Consider the following 20,737-nt stretch of genomic DNA (forward strand, 5'->3'; position numbering starts at 1 on the left):
CTTGTGACACTGAGAGTCACCAGATCTCAAGCCAGCTGAACACCTGAAGAGTTTGCACCAGCACCACAAAAACATCAAACCAGGGAATTTCTGTTTTATTCATCCTTTCAGAAATCCACAGGCAAGACAAGGATTAATGTCAAGGAGCACTTAAGCTGCTGTTTTATGTTTTATGCTCTATTTTCTTCCTTTAATGTACGACTTCTCATAAAATTCTTTGTCAACAAACAGGAGAAAAAATATAAGAAGTAGTAAGTATTTTCTGCACAGCTGGATCTAATGTGGCTGTGCATCCAGAATTCTTTTTGCTTGTTTTGAATTTGTACAGTAGAGAGTGAAACTACATCAGAGCTCAGTGTGTTTAGGACGCTTTTTTTAAGGTTGAAACACACTGAGTGCCCCAGGGTTTGAATCACCCGCGACCCACGCAGCAGACAAAATCAAACACCAAATGTAACGCAAGCCTAATGCCCAGTGTCCCATTTCCTCCTTTTCCCAGACTGTACCTTTACATGCAGCGTCGCAGTGTTCCAGTTTAAAAGTTTATCATCAGGTTACACGTACGGAGCAGAACTAGCAGAGCTCTGATAGTGGGACAGGAAAGAAGTAGGAAATCCGAAAGCCCATTGAAGACTGTCAATTCTATTCTGTGTTTAAGTTTAATACAACAATGGTCTCTGGCAGTTATTCGTCTTTGAAGAAGGCCTTGGGCATGACAGCCATGAATATATTATGAAATCTGATTAATGTGTTTCAAGATGGCACCTTGTTGTTTCCGGTGAAAGCTGCTCACTGAGCATAAATGAAAAAAAAAATGGCTATGGGATTTTTAATTCCTAGGTGACCGAAATAATCCACTGATATCCCCAAAACTTGTTGAGCAGATCTTAAAAAGATGAAGAACAATACTGAGGTTTGGATAAAAAGTGAAAAAGATCAGGGAAAATACGGCCCTTTACATTTGGCAGGAAAGGGAAAGGGACGTTTGATCCTCCACACTCCTCGTTAAATTATTTAAAGAGTAGAAATGAACCAACAACCTTCTTGCTGGGCGGCGGCAGTGCTAACCGCTGCAACACCACACTGCTCTAACATCTATAGTTACTGTCCAGACGCCGCAGACGTGTCATTGCTGACGAACAGGGAGACCCTGTGGGAAGCGTGTCTGTGTGTGTGGAGTGGACGTTGTATGGCTGTGTGATCTCAGTGACGTCACATTTAAAGAAAGCGTCAAGCACATGAATTAAAAGATTAAAGACGTGTGTGTTTGAATTGTTAAAACAACTGCTGTGATCCAGACATTTAGCCTCACACATCAAATTTAACCTGATTTTTGCCGTGGCGCCTGTGACATGACTCTGTGCTCAGCTCAGAATCTTACAGGTGAGGTTTAAATTCTAATAACTGTCCCTTTTCTCATTGAGGGGTTCCTGTCCTTATTCCTGGACTTCTGCTGAGAGCACAGGCAGACAATAAAGCATTATATGAGTGGAAAAAACAAAAAAGAAATAATCGATATGTCGACGCATATCGCTTTGACGTTGCATTTGTGAAACTTCCAGAATGAACCTGGATGGGAAGCAAACACGCGTCAGCGCGGTTGTGTTGACAGAGGCTTTACATGACAGCCGCAGCTTTTCGTGCTGATTGGTTTTTGTCTTCTTGGCATTTGGAAAGTGCATACCATGTAGTATGTGAGTGCTCTTTGTCTCAGTTTGTATATTTAACCAAGTAAATTGACTGCTGGTCCTTGGGGGAGGGGGGCCAAAATGACCTCAATATTCAGGGTGCACTGGAAAACCCCTGACAGTTTGACAAGCCTCTCAGCGGGTTTTCCGTGATAACAGATGAAGCAGATAAAGAGCAGCTCTTTCTTTGCTACTGGTTCATGTCAAACCTTCACAGCTACTTCCTCCTTTTACCAACAGAGGCCCGCCTCAGAGTTTCTGTTGATTTGAAGTGACTCAGCATCAAGATAAAGGACAGATTACAGTGTTTTTCTCACCTCCTTTGTCCATTTGGAAAAACAAAGCATTTTCATGTGTCTAATGACAAGGTGCTGTGAGTTTTCCAGCATGGCTGTTATCAGCACACGCTGCTTTTAAACCAGCTGTCAGTCAGCTGTCATGTAGTGGTACTGATGCATGTTGTGTTGCTTCTACAGCTGTGAACAAAGTGAGGACGTGGGTTTTGGATCGGGAAGTTTTCCAGAACATTATGAGGAGGACGGCCGAGACACGACACGAACAGTATCGCAACTTCCTCCGAAGGTTAGCTTCAAGTCCACTAAGACTGTCCAACAAAAACTCCTGACACCAATAAAATGATCAAATGAGACATTTAACAGACATATGAATACAAGATGTCCGGTGGTGTTGGTGCGGTCAGAGCAATAGCAAGAGCAGCTTCACTTTACTCCTCATGAATAGGTGCTTCACCCCGTGGTGTCACATTTTACATCTTTTTCACAACTTTTTTCCAGCATGCAGGAACAAAGCTGTCTATTTCAACCCCAAACAGGACCGTTTTCCACACCTAACCAAATATTTTTAGTGCCAAACTATGTCCAAACTGGGACCTATTTTGCTCATTCCCAGCTCAGTGTTTTTATTCTTGGAGTCTACTAGAATAGCTGTGCATGATTCACAGTTCAAAATAATCCTTTTATGTAATACTGGTGCTCGATGCAGCCCTTTAGATCAACAACAACAACAAACAGTTTCTGCTTCCTTCTCATCTTTCTTTAGGAAGCTTAGCTTTCTTATCTTGGCTTTCTTCTGATTGGTTGCCCCTCCCAAAATAAAGACTTTAACAGCGGGAGGGTGGGGTGTGTACCTGACGTGACCACATTAGGTAAAACACCTCTCGCCGAGGGCCAAAACTATAAGAAACATCCTGTGATTTGTGCCACCGCCACCCGTCTTGCCTCCTTGTGCAGACGTTTTCTCTCTTTGCCTTTGGGGTCCAGTGTTGTCAAGACAACACCAAAGACGGTTTGTGGGTCAGTGAGGAAGGTTTGCTTCAGGTCATGATAAAATGCTACGCAAGTGTATTTTATCATCAAAACTGGGTCACAGGATCTAAGTCAACACCACGAGACATTAAACAAACGATCGATTTGTTGCACTGTCTGAAACTGTGGTGTCCTGTGACACAGGAAACCAGGTTCTGCATAATAACATGTAGTGATTTGTTTTAACGATGTAATGCCTGTTTTTTCTTTTTCTTTTGCGTCAGTGTTTCACTTTTGGCTAATCTACCAGACGACAAGCTAAGCAAAATAGTGGACTGCCTGGAGGTGGTAAGTTATTCTGTCAAATTATCTTTATTTCTCCTGACTTTTCATTGTATTGCCTCAGTATTGCACAACCTTCTGGCAGCTCGTGGGAGCCCCAGCTTTGCAGATAGCTGCTGTCAAAATATCATTACCATTTGGCCATATACCATTACTGCATGTCAGCATATTCGTTCTGCCGCCAGTTGCAAGACCTCACAAATTACCTTGTTGATGAACAGAGCCGATATTATTGCTGTCATCGCTGGGTGCTGTATATTGTTACCATAATTATTTGACTAAGGCCCCAGAAACTGTTTATTCAAATGGGGGACGAGTGATTTCTTAAAGATGTGCGAGTGACAGGCTTTTGGTGTGAGACCATGAAGTGTGTGTAACTGTGTAAGCCGAAGCATGCAGGAGACCCGTGCATAGTCCGTTTTTTCTCCGTAAGCATTGCATTTCCGCAGCGCTTTCTCAGCTTCTTTTCACAATGGAAACTTCAAGGACGATCTTTGCGGTCGTCGCTCGTCCTGCTACGAGAATCTCCTTATTCAGTCATTTCTAATGGAGCTGATTCTGTTGCCTCTCAGGGGGGCAGCTGTAACCTAAGAGCGGTGCAGATGTTCAGTGAGAATCCGCCAGATAGTATTGAAGCGTCTTGTCAAACAGTGGGGGAATGGAATTTGGTGTGTTTTGCATGTGAGTGTGTGAAGGGAGTAGTTGTTTTTAGGTCTCTCTGATGATTTTCAGTATGATCAGCTGGTTGGAATTTGAACTGGAAAGATTCAGTGACCAAAAAAAGTGGGTCTGTTGAAAGTAAAAACATAAAACGGCAACGAAAAGAATGTATCCTTTCATTCACTTGTGCGCCTGGCGTGCAACATCTTGTCATGTCATCGCGTGGATTGACAAGCCAACCCTGAAAGTTGCAGCCTGGAGTCGGAGCCTGAATGCTGAAGCCCAGCTCGGCTAACAAGCTCAGATTCAGATGCTTAAAATTTAAGCTCCAGTGTGAGCTGAAGGGACAGACTAACCAGATCCCACAGCAGGTGGCCCGACACTCAGCTCACCAAGGATGCAGAGCAGATGAAAACGCACTCGAAAAAAATCATGAAAAGGATTTCCAAGTGATTAAAGTGCTTTAATTTTAGCATTACACAATTCTGTTACTTTCAACTTACTGTAGCTGAGTTGGATCAGCTTAATTAATTAATGATGAATCAATTTATTTACTGCAGTTGAGTCCAAATTAATCTAAGTAAGTTGATTCAACCCATGTAAATGACATTAGTCCAACAACAGTACTTAATGCTAATAGAAAGCCATTTATTATTGTGGAAATCCATGATTGTTTTAAGTTCATTTAAAGAGTTATTCTTTGGAGTGTTAACATGAAACTTTAATGGATTTATAACAGCTTTGGTATATCCGTCACTCCATCCATCCTTTCTCTTTCGCTTATTGTTATCAGGGTCGCCAGTGTATCACAGGGCTAACACACAGAGACAGACAACATCTGCACTCAATTCACATCTCTGGGCAATTTAGACTTTTTCACCAATTAACCTAACCCAACTGCATGTCTTTGGAGTGTGGCGTACCCAGAGAGAACCCATGGTCCCATGGCCAGTTGGTGGATTCTTGCTGTTAGCACTGGTGAAACGCCACTGCTGAGCTGTCACGCCAGACAGTAGAAAAAGTAGGAAAGCCATGATTACAAGGCTTGATGCAGAATCAGTTTTTGTCCTTGACAGGTTAAACCACAAACACGTGATGTGCGTATGCTTTTCTGCCTCTTATAACCCCAGTCATTTTCCTGTGGTTTGAGATCTTGGGTGATCTTGTGATATCACATGTCCAGACAGTTAACCACTCTTGGAAGATTGCATCACTTCATCTCGACAAGAATAAATTTAACAAGTGTCAAGTTGTTGAATTTTGCAGATCATGTATGATTTAATTAAGTTCACCATGGAAACATAAAATGATTTTGGTTATGCTTGGAGTGCAGGGGGTAGGCCGCCATCTATAGCACTGACTGCAGTCTGGAATAGTGGAGAGGCAGCAAAATCCTCATGTATTATTTAACTTAAGTATATATGGTGTTATTTAATAATTTATTTCAAAAGGCATGGGTGCCCCTTCTTTCATGTCCCACAAATACAGTGTCAGTCTGTGGGAAAGACCAAAAAAATCTCCTTCCGTCACTGTCGTGAACACTTTATAAATCATGAACGAGTGTGCATATCATCACTGTTTCAACAGTTCTTTGAAATCAGCACGATGCGTTCAGGGGGCTGCACTGGGAAGCCTGTCCACGTGGGGGCTGCTAAAGACTAGAGTGATCCCCGCCACAGTGCATCTGCAACTTCAAGCATGGAGAAACATGCATTTTTAGTGTCTGCTGTTCCTCATTGACTGACTGGAAACAAACAGAACGACTGCACTCGAACTTAACTCAAACACAGCTGAGCACAAGTGGCTGTCTGCCACTGACCAAACCAGAAGTTAGTGTAAAGTAGGACAGAAGGGCATTTAATTGTTGGAGGTTAGAGGACTTTTCATAAAGAGGCGTGCGTTTAAATTTGACAAGCTTAGTTGTCTGGTATAACAAACCTGAGACACAAGTCAAACGCCGTCGCTCATCTGCACCTCTACAGCTTCATCCAGACAGTCTTTATAAACAAAGCCCTGGCATGTTGTCTCCGCTGTCACTGACTGGTGTTAAACTAGGCTCTCCTGAAGCGTAAACGGGGCGTAAACAGTCTCGGACGCTCAAGGAAAATGCCACTTGTGTCAAGAGTTTTGACAGTAAACACCCGGGAATGTTTACGCGTGGTTGCTCTGATTTGTTTGTTCACTTCTGGTCCTCTATAGTCAAATGGATTATAGCCGCGGACGGTTGTCTCAGCTGCAGGAACTTGGCCTCTGTCCCAGGCAACATTTCATCCTGGTCACCTTCATTCGTCGCGCTTCCCTTTCTTCACCTAAAAGCTTTAAAATGGAAGGCGATCTGCCAGCTCGCTGATTCAGCGGTCTGGTTTTAATGCTGCGGTTGGGATGCTTGAGATGTTGGTTTCAGAGAAACAGCGACTGACAGGATGAAGCGGAGGAATCTGTTTCTGGAAGAGAGCTGGCAGAACGTGCTGCACCTCAGCGTTTGACTCCAGAATTTCAGAGTGTCGCTCGGTTTTATGACGCTCCTAAAGTTAAACTCTGAAACAAGTCCAGCGTGATTTTAAGTCGCTGGAGCGTGTCATGATGACTGAACTACATAACAGCTTTTATTATATGAGGTTTCTGATTGGCTGACTAATTGTCTTTTCACCTGTGAGTAATGTTTGTAGTATTATGATAACACACTGATGCGGGACACGATCTGCACTACAGAGCAACAATGTATCACAATAGAACTCTAAGCAGGCTCTGTGTGTCCACCAGTGCAGATGATTTCCCCCTGTGGATGCCAAGTGGCAAAACAAATGTCCGTGTGGGACTTGTGAGTCTACACTAGTCATCTGACACTACCCATCGATCATCTCACGATCCATCATGGGCCAATATTACATCACCAATTCCAAATCTTGTTAATTAACTGGCGAAGTGGTAGAAACACGGTATTAGATCACAGAGAGCGCAGGTGTGTGTCCACCTGTCGGCCACCGAGTTTAGAGGGCCTGTTTTGTAGATTCAGTTATGTAACAAATGATTAGTCAGTGACTGATTTGTATTTGAAATTAATTGGAATTAATTGGAATATTGACTTTATGTGTCAGCTGGACCTTCCTTTATGTTTTTTACTGTCTGCATTGTATAGTCAGTTTATTATCTTAAAGCTCCATCCACATATAGATCTATTCACATCATATAATATAATAATTATATACACGTCATATTATATCTAAATGATCACTTTAAACCAGTTTAATTGGAAAACATTTCTGTGGTCTCTGTGTAATCAAATCTGTGGCATTTTGAAAAGTTAATTTCAGCCCTCTCTGCAGGAAAATATTCGTACCTCATTTCAAGCGTTCATTTGAGGTTCATTCAGTGTTCATTTAAAACACGTGTCAAACACAAATTGGCTGACAAATTCATCCTAACTCAAGCCCCCATTAACAGACATTAAAAACATCATAATTAATATTTTTCTATTGACTTAATTTTTCATTTTCCCCATGAGCCCTGAAAATCTCTGCTGAACAGCAGGCTGAGAGGCTCTGAATGACTGAGCGTCACTGACAGCTGCTCTCAGCCCGCAGGGCCCGGCTACCAGGAATCAGACCGGCTGCTCCAGTGATTAAATCAATGCAACGTCTCAGTTCTGACGGTTGTCCTCCCCCGATCTCACACCCTTCCTTCCCTTTAGGAATACTATGACAAAGGCGAGTACGTCATCCGAGAGGGAGAGGAGGGCAGCACCTTTTACATCATCGCACAAGGAAAGGTAACGTGTCTGTCGTTTGTTGAACAAGCTGCACGAACACAAAGCCACATGATTCAAAGATAATTTAGGGTTATGCTAAACCTAAACTTGCTTCTGACACCGATACACTATATATTAAGAAAAGATTTAGCCTTTGTGAAGTGAAGCCAGTTCAGAAGTGCTTTAAACCTGCATTCTTTCTACTGGCCAGCAGGGGGAGATTCTTTGTGGGTGTCTTATTGACAGCGATCGTGGCTCGAGAGTTGGTAGTTCGTCTGGTAATCGGAAGGTTGCCGGTTCGAGCCCCGGCTCGGACAGTCTCGGTCGTTGTGTCCTTGGGCAAGACACTTCAGCTACCGCCTGCTGGTGTTGGCCAGAGGGGCCGATGGCGCGATATGGCAGCCTCGCTTCTGTCAGTCTGCCCCAGGGCAGCTGTGGCTACAACTGTAGCTGCCTCCACCAGTGTGTGAATGTGAGAGTGAATGAATAGTGGCGTTGTAAAGCGCTTTGAGGTTTCTCGAAAAGCGCTATATAAATGCAATCCATTATTATCATTATTAGAAGTATTTGAGAAAACGATCCAACTTCTCACTTGATTCACGACCTTAGTAAACATTTCCTTGTTGAGTTCGTGGTCTCAGTTACTAGTTTAAGTCTTATTTATTACAGCCTGATCCTCCTTTTGCAAATTATGATTACAAATAGAGTCAAAGAGTCAATAAACAAATGGGGGCTTTGGGGCTTGGCTAACCTGTCATTCATAAGCTGTAAACTGGGATATGTTGACGCTAATAATAACCTGTCGTTCTCAAAAAGAAACAAGCCGTACATCCTCGCCCTCAGCAGTCATTTCTGTGGATATTTGCTTCATGACTGAGCAGGATGCTGCTGTTGTTGCAGTTTTGGAATAAACTAATCACCAAAACCAAACTAGATCATTTTTATGAATAGCATCAGTGCATTACTACTTTTACTTTAAGAATTATTAATCAAAAATAGTAAATGCTTTCTATGTTGCCAGTCAGTCTAACTTGTCATTCATAGTTTTTGCTATTGTCAGTTATAAAAATATAAAACGCATGAGCTGCACTGCAGAGATTTCTGAGACATTTTCTGCAACAATGGCACTCATTAGGGACACCAGCCATAATCCTGTCTTCCAACAATAGAATAAATCCTCAAGTGCTTTGGTGAGATAATACTACATGATGTCTCCATTGCACGGATCCGGATGCTGCTCCCGTATTTGCAGCAAAAGCTCTTGTTACTCAGCCTGAGTGCCAAACAGCTGCTCGAGCACCGCTCGACTCTCAAAGCTTTGCAGGACGTTGCTTCAATCTGGTTTCCACAAATGAAAACGACACTGCATACAGCAGTGTTTTATAGTAAGCACATCTCCAACAAAAGAAAGAGGAGCATCTTGGTAATATACCTGCCTCATATCGCGTTTAACGTTTAATCATTAACAGAGAAAATGTCCAAAAGACAAGATAAAACACACACAGAATAAGCGTCTTCCCTCAGTAACAGTCCAATATGTCGACCAGTATGTTGACCAAACTGTACGTGAGTCTGGGGAGTTGTAGGGCTATGACTCACCCGCCAGTCTGTCTGATAAGTCGGGAACCCGACACCAGAGCTGTCCACGGGGACTCTCAAAATGCCATTATGAGCTGATCCGAGACTGCAGCTCTTCAGCGCTAAGCTAACCAAACCAAACCAAAGAGACACACATGTTGTTTGGGAAGAAGGGGGCTAATACAGGAAATGCCCCCCACCCCTCCTCTTTGTAACCCCCCCAAACAAGGGTAGAAATAACATCTGAGAGTGCCTGCCATCAGGAAAAACAGGGAAGTAAAGGTCAGTGGGGTCAAATGGGACACTTAGCTAAAGCACACTTTGACCATAACGGCTGTGATGTAATTGTGGCATTTTGTCGGCACCACGATGCCACCAGTGGGACGCTTGACCTCGGCCAGGGTGGGCCGCTGGTTTTCAGTGCTTCACAAATTACTGAAAGGTTTGACAACTCTCAGGCTGCAGGCGTGGAATGGTGGAAGCCTGCAGCTCGAGCAGGCAACAGTTTGAAGAGGAAAATCAGAGACGTCTGTTATGCAAATAATGCTTCTATTCAAACAGCAAGTCAGGAAAGCATAAAGTACTTCAACACCACCACATCACACTGGGCCCATCATGTTCCATTTGGTATAATTAAGTACACTACTCCTTAAAAGCACATTTGTGTACGCGCTGTAACATTAAATTACTAGTTAATGTAATCTTCATTATAATTCGTTCAGTTTGAGGGCCTGCTTTCACCAAACATCACTTCTGTGTAAAAAAAAATAGGAGAAAAACCAGGCCATGGGTCACACAGTCGTCTAGGTGAGATAAGGGGAAATCCAAAACATTTTCGAAGAAATTGTTGTGTTAAAGCTACGTAGCTACCAGCTCCCCATCCAGCTCTGCCAGAAGTGGAGGGACACCAAGGCCTTCTCAGGCTAGCAAAGAGATCTAATCTGTCCTGCAAACTGGACAAACTAGATTGAACCGAAGTAGCAAGAGAAAAAGAACAGCGATACATCATCGTCTGACAGACAGACAGGTTCTCATCTGGAAGCTTCATTAAAGGCCATGGAGGCCTGACTGTGTGGATTTATGAAGAGAGTACTGCAGACTGTGTCAATGTCTTCTACAGAAAAAATGTTGAGTTTCAGACTATTTTATTTTTTTGAAGAAAACAGGTTTGTTAAAAGTCTCTGCCTGTTTAACAAACCTAGAGGAGAGGAGAGAGGATTTTAAAAACAGGTCTGTCTATGCCCACATAGACGTCGCTTTAAAAATCATGCCTGATTATACAAAATGTTAATCAGTAACTGTTATCTACGACATTTCGGATTATGTACTATTAGAGAAGACTTTAAACTAAACTCAAACATTTGGAAGGTAGGTTATGTCTGTTGTTTCAGTTCTGTAGCATTTTATGTTTTTATAGTGCTTTAAAAAAATATGAGAGAAAATTAAAAGCGTCTGTAGGAGGTGAAGAGATGAACATCCAGCAAACTGTCTTGTGCAGGTGAAAGTGACCCAGACCACCGAGGCCCACAAGCTGCCACAGATCATCAACACGCTGCAGAAGGGAGACTACTTTGGAGAAAAAGCACTTATAAGGTAAAATACAGCAACAGTCAGGTCATGTCAACAAAAGACTGAAATATTCAAACAGCGTCAGGGGATTGTTGTGGACTGGTGCTATATAGATGAATATTAAAGGTAAGGATTGGGAGGTAACACAACGCAGCACCTGCTTCAATACTGAGACCAATGCTAGGATAACATAGTGCAAAACAATTAATTAGTGAATATAGACAAAATCTGAAAAATGAACCAACCACAGCTTTGGAAATCATGTGGAGCGCTCTTCGACGCATCATAAACAAACAAGGACCAGCTCACTCTCTCGGTGTTTTTAAGGGAAGGGTTTTGTTTTTGTTTTCTTTTATATGTAAGAACTAATTAGGCAGCTCATTCTTTTGTCTTTAAAGCCATAACACAAAAATGTTACATGATTATTTGGATGCAAACTATGTGATGTTTAGAATCACTTTATGCCAGTATCATTTCCTAAATGTTGCAGCAATAAACAAAGATAGTAGAAATTAAAAACATGTTTTGAAAACCATTTTAAAAAGTATTTTATGAAAGTTTGACCTTGTAGATGAGGTCAGAGGTCCAAAGTAACGTGATATTTCAGATCCCAGACATCATTCCCGATATGTTGTCAATGCAAACAATGGCAGTAAGAAACATAGTTTTAAGTGGCTTTATAGCACCCTCAGATCAATCTACTGACCTTAAAAGTCTGACATGATATTTAAAATCTTTATACTTTAAAGGCTCTTTGTCAACTTTCCACCAATAAATCTGTAACCATGAATAACTTTTTATTCACTAAATTTTAGTGAATTGTTTATCAGAATGATTTAAAAATGTTTCAAGTTTTGTATTCACAGAAAAAACACACAAAAGCATAATGTGGGCAGAGGTAGAAATAGCTTCATAATGCCAAATTCACAATGAAAACAGTTGTAAAGTGTACCGTTGTCTTAGTTTTTGTGTGCATGTGATTCACATCTCTTTCAGTGACGACGTCAGGTCTGCCAATATCATTGCTGATGAGAACGGGGTGGAGTGCCTCGTCATCGACAGAGAGTGAGTATTGAGATTTAAAATAATGCCTCACAGGTTGTAAAAGACATGCTTTTGTTCACCCGATAATGACTCTGAACAAAGATGCCAGTCTGTGATGAAGAACAAAGCTGTACTCAGATATATTTCAGCCGGTGTCAACATTTTCTTTTTCCAGACGTTTTCCCACAAAAATTCATTCGTTGTCTCACCGTGTTCGATCTCTATCAGTGATCTGAGTTCAGATTTGGAATCAGCCAACATTCCAGTGGTTCGGTTGCTAATGTGCCGATGTCTTTTTTCTAGGACATTTGATCAGACGGTGGGCACCTTCAATGAGCTGCAGAAGTACCTCCAAGGGTACGTGGCAACACTCGATCGCGACGACAAGAAGAGACATGCCAAGTAGGTGCAGTACCCGATGTTCAGGACAGTGAACAAAAATGTTCTGAGCATGGAAAAAGAAATGAGTTGCATTACAGAGAAATGGCTACTTATTGCAAAACAAACTGCACATCACTGCAATGTTTAATTATTCTCAGCTTCTGGGTTGATACAATGTCTGCAGGTTATTAAGGTTTCGTGTTGCAAAGGAGATTCACGTTATAGTTTTTTTCATGCTTAGATTTTTTACCTCTTGTTTCAGTTCAGCTGTTTTTACCAAGTTAAAGTAGAAACGTGACACACCATCCTTCTTATCCGGAGTATTTAACGAGTACTGAAAAGCTTCTGTTCTTACTGCATCCATATCGAACTTCTCCACTTCTATCAACGACTCTGTGAGCTTTACACATTCATCCCTTTTCAAACACACTCATCTTGTGCTTTACGGATAATACAGCGAGGAGAAGACTCGCTCAAAATCCTGATGAAAACATAAGCTGGTGTTCGCCATCTGAGGCACTCGTCTGTTAGCTGTTTTTTCTCTGTTAAAGTTTTCGTTGGCTCACTTGTCAGCAGATGAAATGTTCAGATATTCACTTAAATTGTAATAAATTATGATTTGAAAAATACAGACGTGAAAACTCCACTCACAGATGTACAGTAGTTATGGTCTACTGCTTCTCCTGATAAATGTTTAGGTTACGGTAGACACTCTGTTTTTGTCTGTGTCTTCCATCCAGGAGGTCTGTGTCACGCCACCAAAGTCAGCCTCTGTCTCCTGACGTCATCCAGCTGAAGGAACTGGTTTCCGAATTCTCTTCATCCAGGCCCTTTGATCACCTGGAGGTCATTGCTACCCTTGGGGTCGGCGGGTTTGGACGAGTAGAACTGGTAAGAGCTGACCTTTGGTGAGTTTGAGAATCTTCCAGCATTCAGTTTGTCTGCAGTAACTGAAAAAATGCAATCTGTTGGATTGAGAATGCCTACTGAAGAATATCCTATTTCTTTTTGGGGTTATTATCCATGAGCGCTGCGCAACCGGTTTTGCAGCATTTGGTTGAATCTTTGCAGAGAGTGTAGTCCTGCACACTCTTCATCCTGCTGGTTGTATCAGCAGTAACACCATCAATAAACACTAGTAACCTCCACCGTGTTCGATGGTTGATGCTCTTCTCCATCCTTTTCTCTTCCCATCATGTTAATCTTGGTTTCATCTTTGCAAAGAATCTTTTTTTCAGAATTGTGCAGGTTCTTTTAGATGTTTTCTGGCAAACTCTAATCTGACCTTTTTCATATAGAAATTATTATTTTGATAGTGCATCAATTTACTCTACCGAAAGTTCATTAGGACGGTGTATTCATGGGTAGGAGTAAACTTAATGTTTACCCTGTCATGTCCATCTGCAGGTGAAGGTGAAGACTGAGGATGTCACCTTTGCACTCAAGGTCATCAAAAAGAAGCACGTGGTGGACAACAGGCAGGAAGAACACATCCACTCGGAGAGGAGGATCCTCGCAGAGGCTCGCTCGCCTTTCGTAGTCAAGTGCGTCCTCTTGCCCAGCCTTGGAACTCATTTCCATTTTTTATCCTACATGATGAATCTCTGCTCCATTAGTCTGGGAACACAATGCTGCGCTTATTAGTTTTTGATGAGATCACCGTCGGGGACCTGAGCAGATTACATCTTCTCAGTGGGGTAGAATAGCAGGGGATATTGAGATGTCTGCTAAGAAAATGTGGTTATTTCTTATGAAATATTGCAACAGGAGCTTTTCTTTGTCTTTTGTGAGATTACGATGATCCGATTTCACCGTATGCAGTGGAACAGACTCCGATATTAAAGCCATTCTTCACCTTCTGTAACGCTCATCCAGCTAACCTCCTCTTCATACACTCTGTGTACCTATTTTATTCCTAATCTGTTTTCAAGACCGACGTCAGGTGATGTAAGACTTAAGGCTACGTACGGTGGCATTGTAGTGGAGTGGTTGACACCCACGCTGAAGTTTTAAGAGCCTTTAAGCTTAATGTTGAATCACGGATGTCGATCTAGGCTCCTATTTACACTAAAATCTGAAAACATTACTTCATATATTAAGCAAGAATTAATTCATTTATGTGATAATTACAGCTCGGGCGAAATTTAATAATTTAGGTGCCCTGCTTCCTGTTTATCATATATTTTGTATTTTTGTTGCTTTTCATGGGTAATCTAGCAGCCTTCTGCTAGACCGTCAATTTTATGTTACAATCTAAACATATATAATGATTTTTGTGCAGTTTTAGCATCATTTATCAAACAGTTTTCAAGATATAATTTTTTGAAAAACGGGCCGTTGACCCACCTGATTTTCCCCACGTTGAAATCAAGGCAGTATCAAGAAAAGTCCAGCGCTCCTGCAAAGTCCAACATTTGAGTACCAGAGATGCGTTACTGTAATACTTTAATACTTTTTTCAAGTAATGAGTAAAGTAAGGGATTAGTATTGCAAAAAAATTAATTAGATTACTGTTACTTTCCCGTAAGCACGCTGCATTACTGCGTTACTAAATCGTGATTTTGTTTGTGAGAGTGTCTCGTGACAATGACGTTAAGCGCGTGCGACCATGCAGAGTTTAAAGCTTGGAAGCACTGACATTACTTCGAGTTTGATTCCGTAAAAAGTGACAAAAACATTAGCGTCCGCTGTTCACTCTGTGTGGGAAGAAAACTTATTTTTGCATAAAGTTAAAACTAATAAAACAAGTTTTCAAAAGAGACTTTTTCATTTGATTCAATTTTATATGATGGATTATGCAGAAAAACAGAATTTGGCTGAAAAGTCTATTGCTTCATTACTTATCCGGGTTTTGTATCATGTTTTCAAAAAGTAACTAAGTAATAAAGTAACTAATTCCTTTTGAAAATAAGTAATCAGTAAAGGGATTACTTTTTTTTATTTATTTTTTGTTACTTTCTTGGAGAAGAGCACTGTTGACCACACACTAAAACAAACAAAAGAAAATTCACATTGTAAATGACAACTACTGATTATTTTGAATGTGATAGTTGAATTTAACAATACTGTTGTAAATATAACAAAGAATACTTTTTAATATAAAATTGTTGCCATTTTCATTCAACTTTCATGGCTGATTGAGCAAATATGACATGTTTAAAAACCAAAATATCAGTGGAGTCGAAATAGAATAAATACTAGATTTTCCAGATGGTATCTAATTATAACTCAGAAAATGATTTGGTTAAATATGTGGAAATCTTTTAGACCTGAGAGTCTTAGCAGTTGTCTGCCCCTGATGGTTCTTTCACCAGCTGCACGTCTGGTTGTCTTCAGTCTCAAATATTGTCGGGTTCTTTATGAAACTGCGTCAACCGTATAAATAAATAAAAGGAATAAAAAGACTCATTCTGATCTCAAATGATGATAAAATGGCATTTGTTGTATTTAAAGCTGAACTTGTTTGTGTTTCATTTTCTCCAGACTGTATCGCACATTCAAGGATAACAAATATGTGTACATGCTGCTGGAGGCCTGTCTGGGTGGAGAGGTCTGGAGTCTGCTCAGGGACAGGTAGGAGATGCCAACCATTGTCTGGAGCCACTGTCACAAAAGCTGCAAAAGGTTTTAATAGGATGTTTTGGTTTTGGTCTTCAGGGGCAGCTTTGATGAATCTGCTGCTAAATTCTGCGTGGGCTGTGTCACGGAGGCTTTCGAGTACCTCCACCGGAAAGGTGTCCTCTACAGAGACCTGAAGCCCGAGAACCTCATTCTGGATTCTGAAGGATACATCAAACTGGTGAGATTAGTTCCAGAAAGTAAACGCATTTTGTCTCAGAACCATGAAAGAACAACACTTGTCAGCATGTTCCTCCCGCTTTGATGACCAGTGCATTTCTTATAGTTTGGAGTCATCAGGCTTAATCAAAATGTGTGTTTCCAGACTCCAGGATGCAACCGTTTTGGTCTTAATTGCGACCAAAAAAGTCTGTCAGGCACAACTAAACATTTCCTTTGGTCACACCTGTGTGTGCGCCTGACATTTGGCAGGTCTGTGTAAGCGTTTTGCTTTGTTTTTTTCTCCACCCACGTTCTGTGTCATCCATCTAAATGCTGTGTAAATTGATGCAGCTAATTCCTCTGCTCTGCGGGTGCTGTGAGCTCTACCGTGTCCTGATCTGTGACTCACAGGTGCTTTTAGGTTTTGTGGCTTGAGTCACAAGTTTAGTGTTCTGCCGAGTACGTCATGTATTAGTGACATATGGTGAATTATTCACTAATATAAGAATGGGAGCATGGTAGCACAAGGGTTAGCAAGAAGGTCCTGGGTTCGACTTCTGGCCACTGTCTTAATAACGTGCACCAGTGCATGCAGTATGAAGTATAGTTTAAATAGTTTGGAAATAAGCAATTAAAAGGGCAACTAAAAGAAGGGGGGGGAGCACTGTAACTACAGTTTTAGTGGTTACTGGCACATTTACTGAAAGCAAGTCAAACTTGGACAGTGTCACAACATTATAGCTTCATTACACATGAACATCACGTCTGCTGACCCAGCAGGGCAGTGAACAAATGCTCTGACAAGCTAGTTATGGATACAGTAAGTAGAAAAGATAAGAAAACAATGAATTAGGGAGAAATTCATGTCACATAACACATTTTTTGTTGATTGGTTTCTTTTTCATGTGTCTGATAAAACTGCTTAGACATCAGGATGTTTTATGGCATCTAAGCAGACATAAGCAGCACAGTGGTTTCTTAAAGAGTAGGGCTTTTAATGTAGGCAGGTATTTTTGTGGAAAAGCCTTAAAGGCTCCCCAGAGGACTTTTAAAAGTTTCAACATTACTATACACTTGTATGCTGACAGGCTGACAGTAAACATCTCTTTAAAGACTAAACTCTCCTTTTCCAGGTCGACTTTGGCTTTGCCAAGAAGATCAGATGTGGCCAGAAGACTTGGACCTTCTGTGGCACTCCAGAGTATGTGGCACCAGAGATCATCCTCAACAAAGGCCACAACTTCAGTGTGGATTTTTGGTCTTTGGGCATCCTGGTGTTTGAGCTTCTTACCGGCAGGTTAGAGCACGTGTTCTTCTGTGATTCCAATCTGCAGCAAGATCATCCTTTCACTCATCCACTTCACTCTGCCCACTGACCTGCAGTCATTTTTACACAAAGTACTGCTAAAAGCTTGCTGAATATCTGCCGATTCTTTCTTCACTCCACAGTCCTCCGTTCTCAGGAATTGACCAGATGATGACGTACACTTTCATCTTGAGAGGCATTGAGAAGATGGACTTCCCGAAGAAGATAACAAAGAGACCGGAGGACCTCATACGCAAGCTATGCAGGTACACACTCACATGCGCAGGCCGACATACCTAAAGCTTGAGTAGACACAAAATCCTCGATTCAGATTTTCAGGACAGAGTCTGATGATGGCTGATGTGCTCAGTATACCTGACACCCAGGTACATTAAACAGTTTTCTTCAAGCTCTGAACAACAGAGCAGGAAAACATAACCCAACCATCTTGGAACTAGCACAGTAATTTGGTGAAGAGTTAATTTCCTGACTTTGATCTGTTTTACAGGCGGAACCCCTCAGAGCGACTGGGCAATCTCAAAAATGGAATAACTGATATTAAGAAGCACAGGTAAGTAGGAACGGACTCATTTGTTGTGGATCTCAGCGGGAAGATTAGTTCCACAAATTAGCACTGATTGAACATTATGGATGAAGGCTCGTGGTTTATAGCCTTTACAATTAGATAATCACTGAACAGTGTGCAAGAGCAGTCGGATGCAAACATCGTCAAGGCTTATCAAATGATTGAACTTGCCACTTGCCTTTTTCCTTTACAAAGACAGCATGAGGCTACCGCATTACAGGAAACAATATATACGCATAATGCAGGGATTAATATGTTGCTCTTAAACGTGATGCTGACCTAGTTCTCATTTTCCATACTGAGCCAGGAATAGAAGTCAAAGTCCAAGTAAAATGTACAGAAAGAGTTCTTGATCCAGAACAAGTGACATTTAACAACTTTAAATTGGGACGTTTCCTACTTTGCGTTTGTTCTGACAGAGTCAAACTCATATATTTAAATGTGAGAAGATAAATACACTTACAGATGTGTGTTTTCTCTAATGTATCTGAAGGTGGTTTAATGGCTTCAACTGGGAGGGGCTGAAGGCAAGGACGTTACCATCGCCACTGAAAAGAGAAGTAAGCTGTGATCAAACTTGTAAAACTTGTAGTTCCACGTCATGACTGAAGCGAGATTAAACTTTCAGAACAAAATATCTGTTTGCTGTTTAAAGTGTGCAGGAGACCTGTAGGCAGATTAGCCGGCTGAAACAATGATCGCGGGACTTTTTAAAAGTCAAGCGTCCCGACGTCACTTCGGCTGTCTCCGTCTCTCCTTTTGTTGTCTGAGCTGCACTTCAGTGTGAAGTCCGGGACAAAAGATAAAAGCAGCTACAGCAGACAGGATGAGGCAGCTCCCAGAGCAATTTGTCAGATTCACCACTTCATTTACACCAGCACCGCTGCCAATCTTTAGTTCACTTCTAGCTCTTTCTTCCAGCCTCCTCCTGTCTCTGTAAAATCTCTCAGGAACTTTGATGGAGTTCAGATTTATTTTTCATCCAGTTTCCATTTGTTCTGCTTTTCTTAATCTAGCATGTGCCGATTGCTTGATTTTCCCAAAAATCTTACTGTAGTTGCTTATCTGACTTTAGCCAGTCAGTGTAGAGCCCGAGGAGGTTTCTTCCAGCACAGAAATACCTGTCCCACAGCAGGCATTTCTTCCTTCTTACCCTTACGTGTGTGTTATGAACGCACACCAAATGTCTTATAGCTCCTGTTGTGGAAAAATGGGCTTAATAAGGATAAAGGAGGTAACTGTCATGTGAATTCCCAGCAAGACGTGGCCATCATGCTTTCTGCCTCCTGCACACTTCATACTGTTCCACATTGGAAAAGGAAACCAGTGTCCCCCGCTCATGTGTAGTGATTTATCACGAGGGGTCACCACAGCAAGTAGCTCCACATTTGATTTAAGTTTTATTCCAGCTGCCCTTCTTGACACAACCCCAAAGGGAATTTGTATTACCCTTAAAAATGCCATGTTGAATTTTGTTGCCCCATCAGTTGTTACTATTTGATTTCAGACCAACTCAATGCTTTGCTAACCATCTCTCTCTCCTCTTCCTTCCTTTGCTCCATAGCTTACAGGACCAACAGATCACAGTTACTTCGACAGCTACCCTCCAGATGATGACAGTCCTCCCGATGAGCTGTCTGGTTGGGACATGGACTTCTGAGGGCTTCTCCTCCATCTTTCCAACATTTTCCTTCCACTGCACACATTAACAACTAAAATATAACAGCAAAAGTGGACTTACAGGTGACTTTACATCACCTCAGCCATGGTTTAGCAGCTTTATGATTGTCACAGATTGACAGGTAATTGAAAATGGGACATTACCAAAAGCTAAACCCGTATTGCTCCTGCATCTCCATACAACATGTGCACATTTGAATGGAAGCCTTCAAAGGTGTAAAGGTTTACTGCTTGACTTTTCTTTTACTCTCTGTTTCACACTATTTTTGACAAAAATGTCGAGAAAAATCGAAGCGATTCAGAACAGTTTTAAGCTGCTCCAACAGCCGCGTCAGCGTTCAACATTAGAACAAAACTGGATGTGAAATGCACAAGCTTTTACCTCAGAGGAGTCGGGCCACCACCAAGACATTTGCCAGAAGCAGATTAAGAACATTACCAGAAAGGATTTTATTAATGCCAACAAAACAGGAGGTTCTGGTTAATGGTGCTCAGTGTCACATTAATTAGCATGAAGCTGCCTAGCTTGACATACAGGATTAATGTATTAATCGTTAACCCAGACAAAACTTCAGATGTAGCCCAGATGCAACAAAAAAAGAAAGATTTCTAATATTTGTGTTGAATCACATTAAGTCAGGTGAGTTAACACTCCTTAGCTGGCTAATGTTAGTGGGCTAAGAGGACACTCAGGGCTACTGTGGCTGCACAGAATCAACTAGCTCAATTTGTGGTATTACTGTGGAATATAACAGGTTCTCATAGTTAGAATAAGTAAGGTTAGCATCACAGTAGGATAAAATTCTTTCTATACCTTCTATATGACGTACATTCATCAGCAACTGGGAGTCACAAGCCATATTATCAGTTCAACACCTCGTGCAGCCGCAGACACTCAGTTACAAAAATGCCACACAAACGGCCTTCATCGGCTCACTGCAGAGTTAAACAGCTCGTTATGAAGCCGTCAGCCTGGAACCGGGTATTGGGATACACTAGGAGTCCATAATAACGCTATTATAAACATTAATGAGCTTCTCTATAATCTGCTGCTGATATGTGCTGCACCAGGGTGGTGTGCTGGATAAACACCTCCACCCCATATTCAAT

General features: G+C 41.6%; 1 protein-coding gene across 2 annotated transcripts in view; it reads left to right on the forward strand.

Annotated features, from left to right (window-relative positions):
- Positions 1 to 19,631, forward strand: part of prkg2 (protein kinase cGMP-dependent 2) — a 31,639-nt gene extending 12,008 nt beyond the window's left edge. For both annotated transcript variants that reach the window (XM_040003625.1, XM_040003626.1), the window contains 15 exons: positions 2,165 to 2,270; positions 3,238 to 3,301; positions 7,647 to 7,724; positions 10,780 to 10,874; positions 11,847 to 11,915; positions 12,198 to 12,296; positions 13,016 to 13,166; positions 13,683 to 13,819; positions 15,759 to 15,848; positions 15,933 to 16,074; positions 17,189 to 17,352; positions 17,505 to 17,627; positions 17,870 to 17,932; positions 18,441 to 18,507; positions 19,512 to 19,631. In XM_040003625.1, the coding sequence (XP_039859559.1) occupies positions 2,165 to 2,270; positions 3,238 to 3,301; positions 7,647 to 7,724; positions 10,780 to 10,874; positions 11,847 to 11,915; positions 12,198 to 12,296; positions 13,016 to 13,166; positions 13,683 to 13,819; positions 15,759 to 15,848; positions 15,933 to 16,074; positions 17,189 to 17,352; positions 17,505 to 17,627; positions 17,870 to 17,932; positions 18,441 to 18,507; positions 19,512 to 19,607 (1,544 nt within the window). In that variant the 3' untranslated portion in view covers positions 19,608 to 19,631. The remainder of the gene's footprint in view (positions 1 to 2,164; positions 2,271 to 3,237; positions 3,302 to 7,646; positions 7,725 to 10,779; positions 10,875 to 11,846; positions 11,916 to 12,197; positions 12,297 to 13,015; positions 13,167 to 13,682; positions 13,820 to 15,758; positions 15,849 to 15,932; positions 16,075 to 17,188; positions 17,353 to 17,504; positions 17,628 to 17,869; positions 17,933 to 18,440; positions 18,508 to 19,511) is intronic.
- Positions 19,632 to 20,737: the final 1,106 nt, after the last annotated feature.

Source organism: Simochromis diagramma, unplaced genomic scaffold (genome assembly GCF_900408965.1).
Source record: "Simochromis diagramma unplaced genomic scaffold, fSimDia1.1 OVJJ01000583.1, whole genome shotgun sequence".
Classification (NCBI taxonomy): Eukaryota; Metazoa; Chordata; class Actinopteri; order Cichliformes; family Cichlidae; genus Simochromis; species Simochromis diagramma.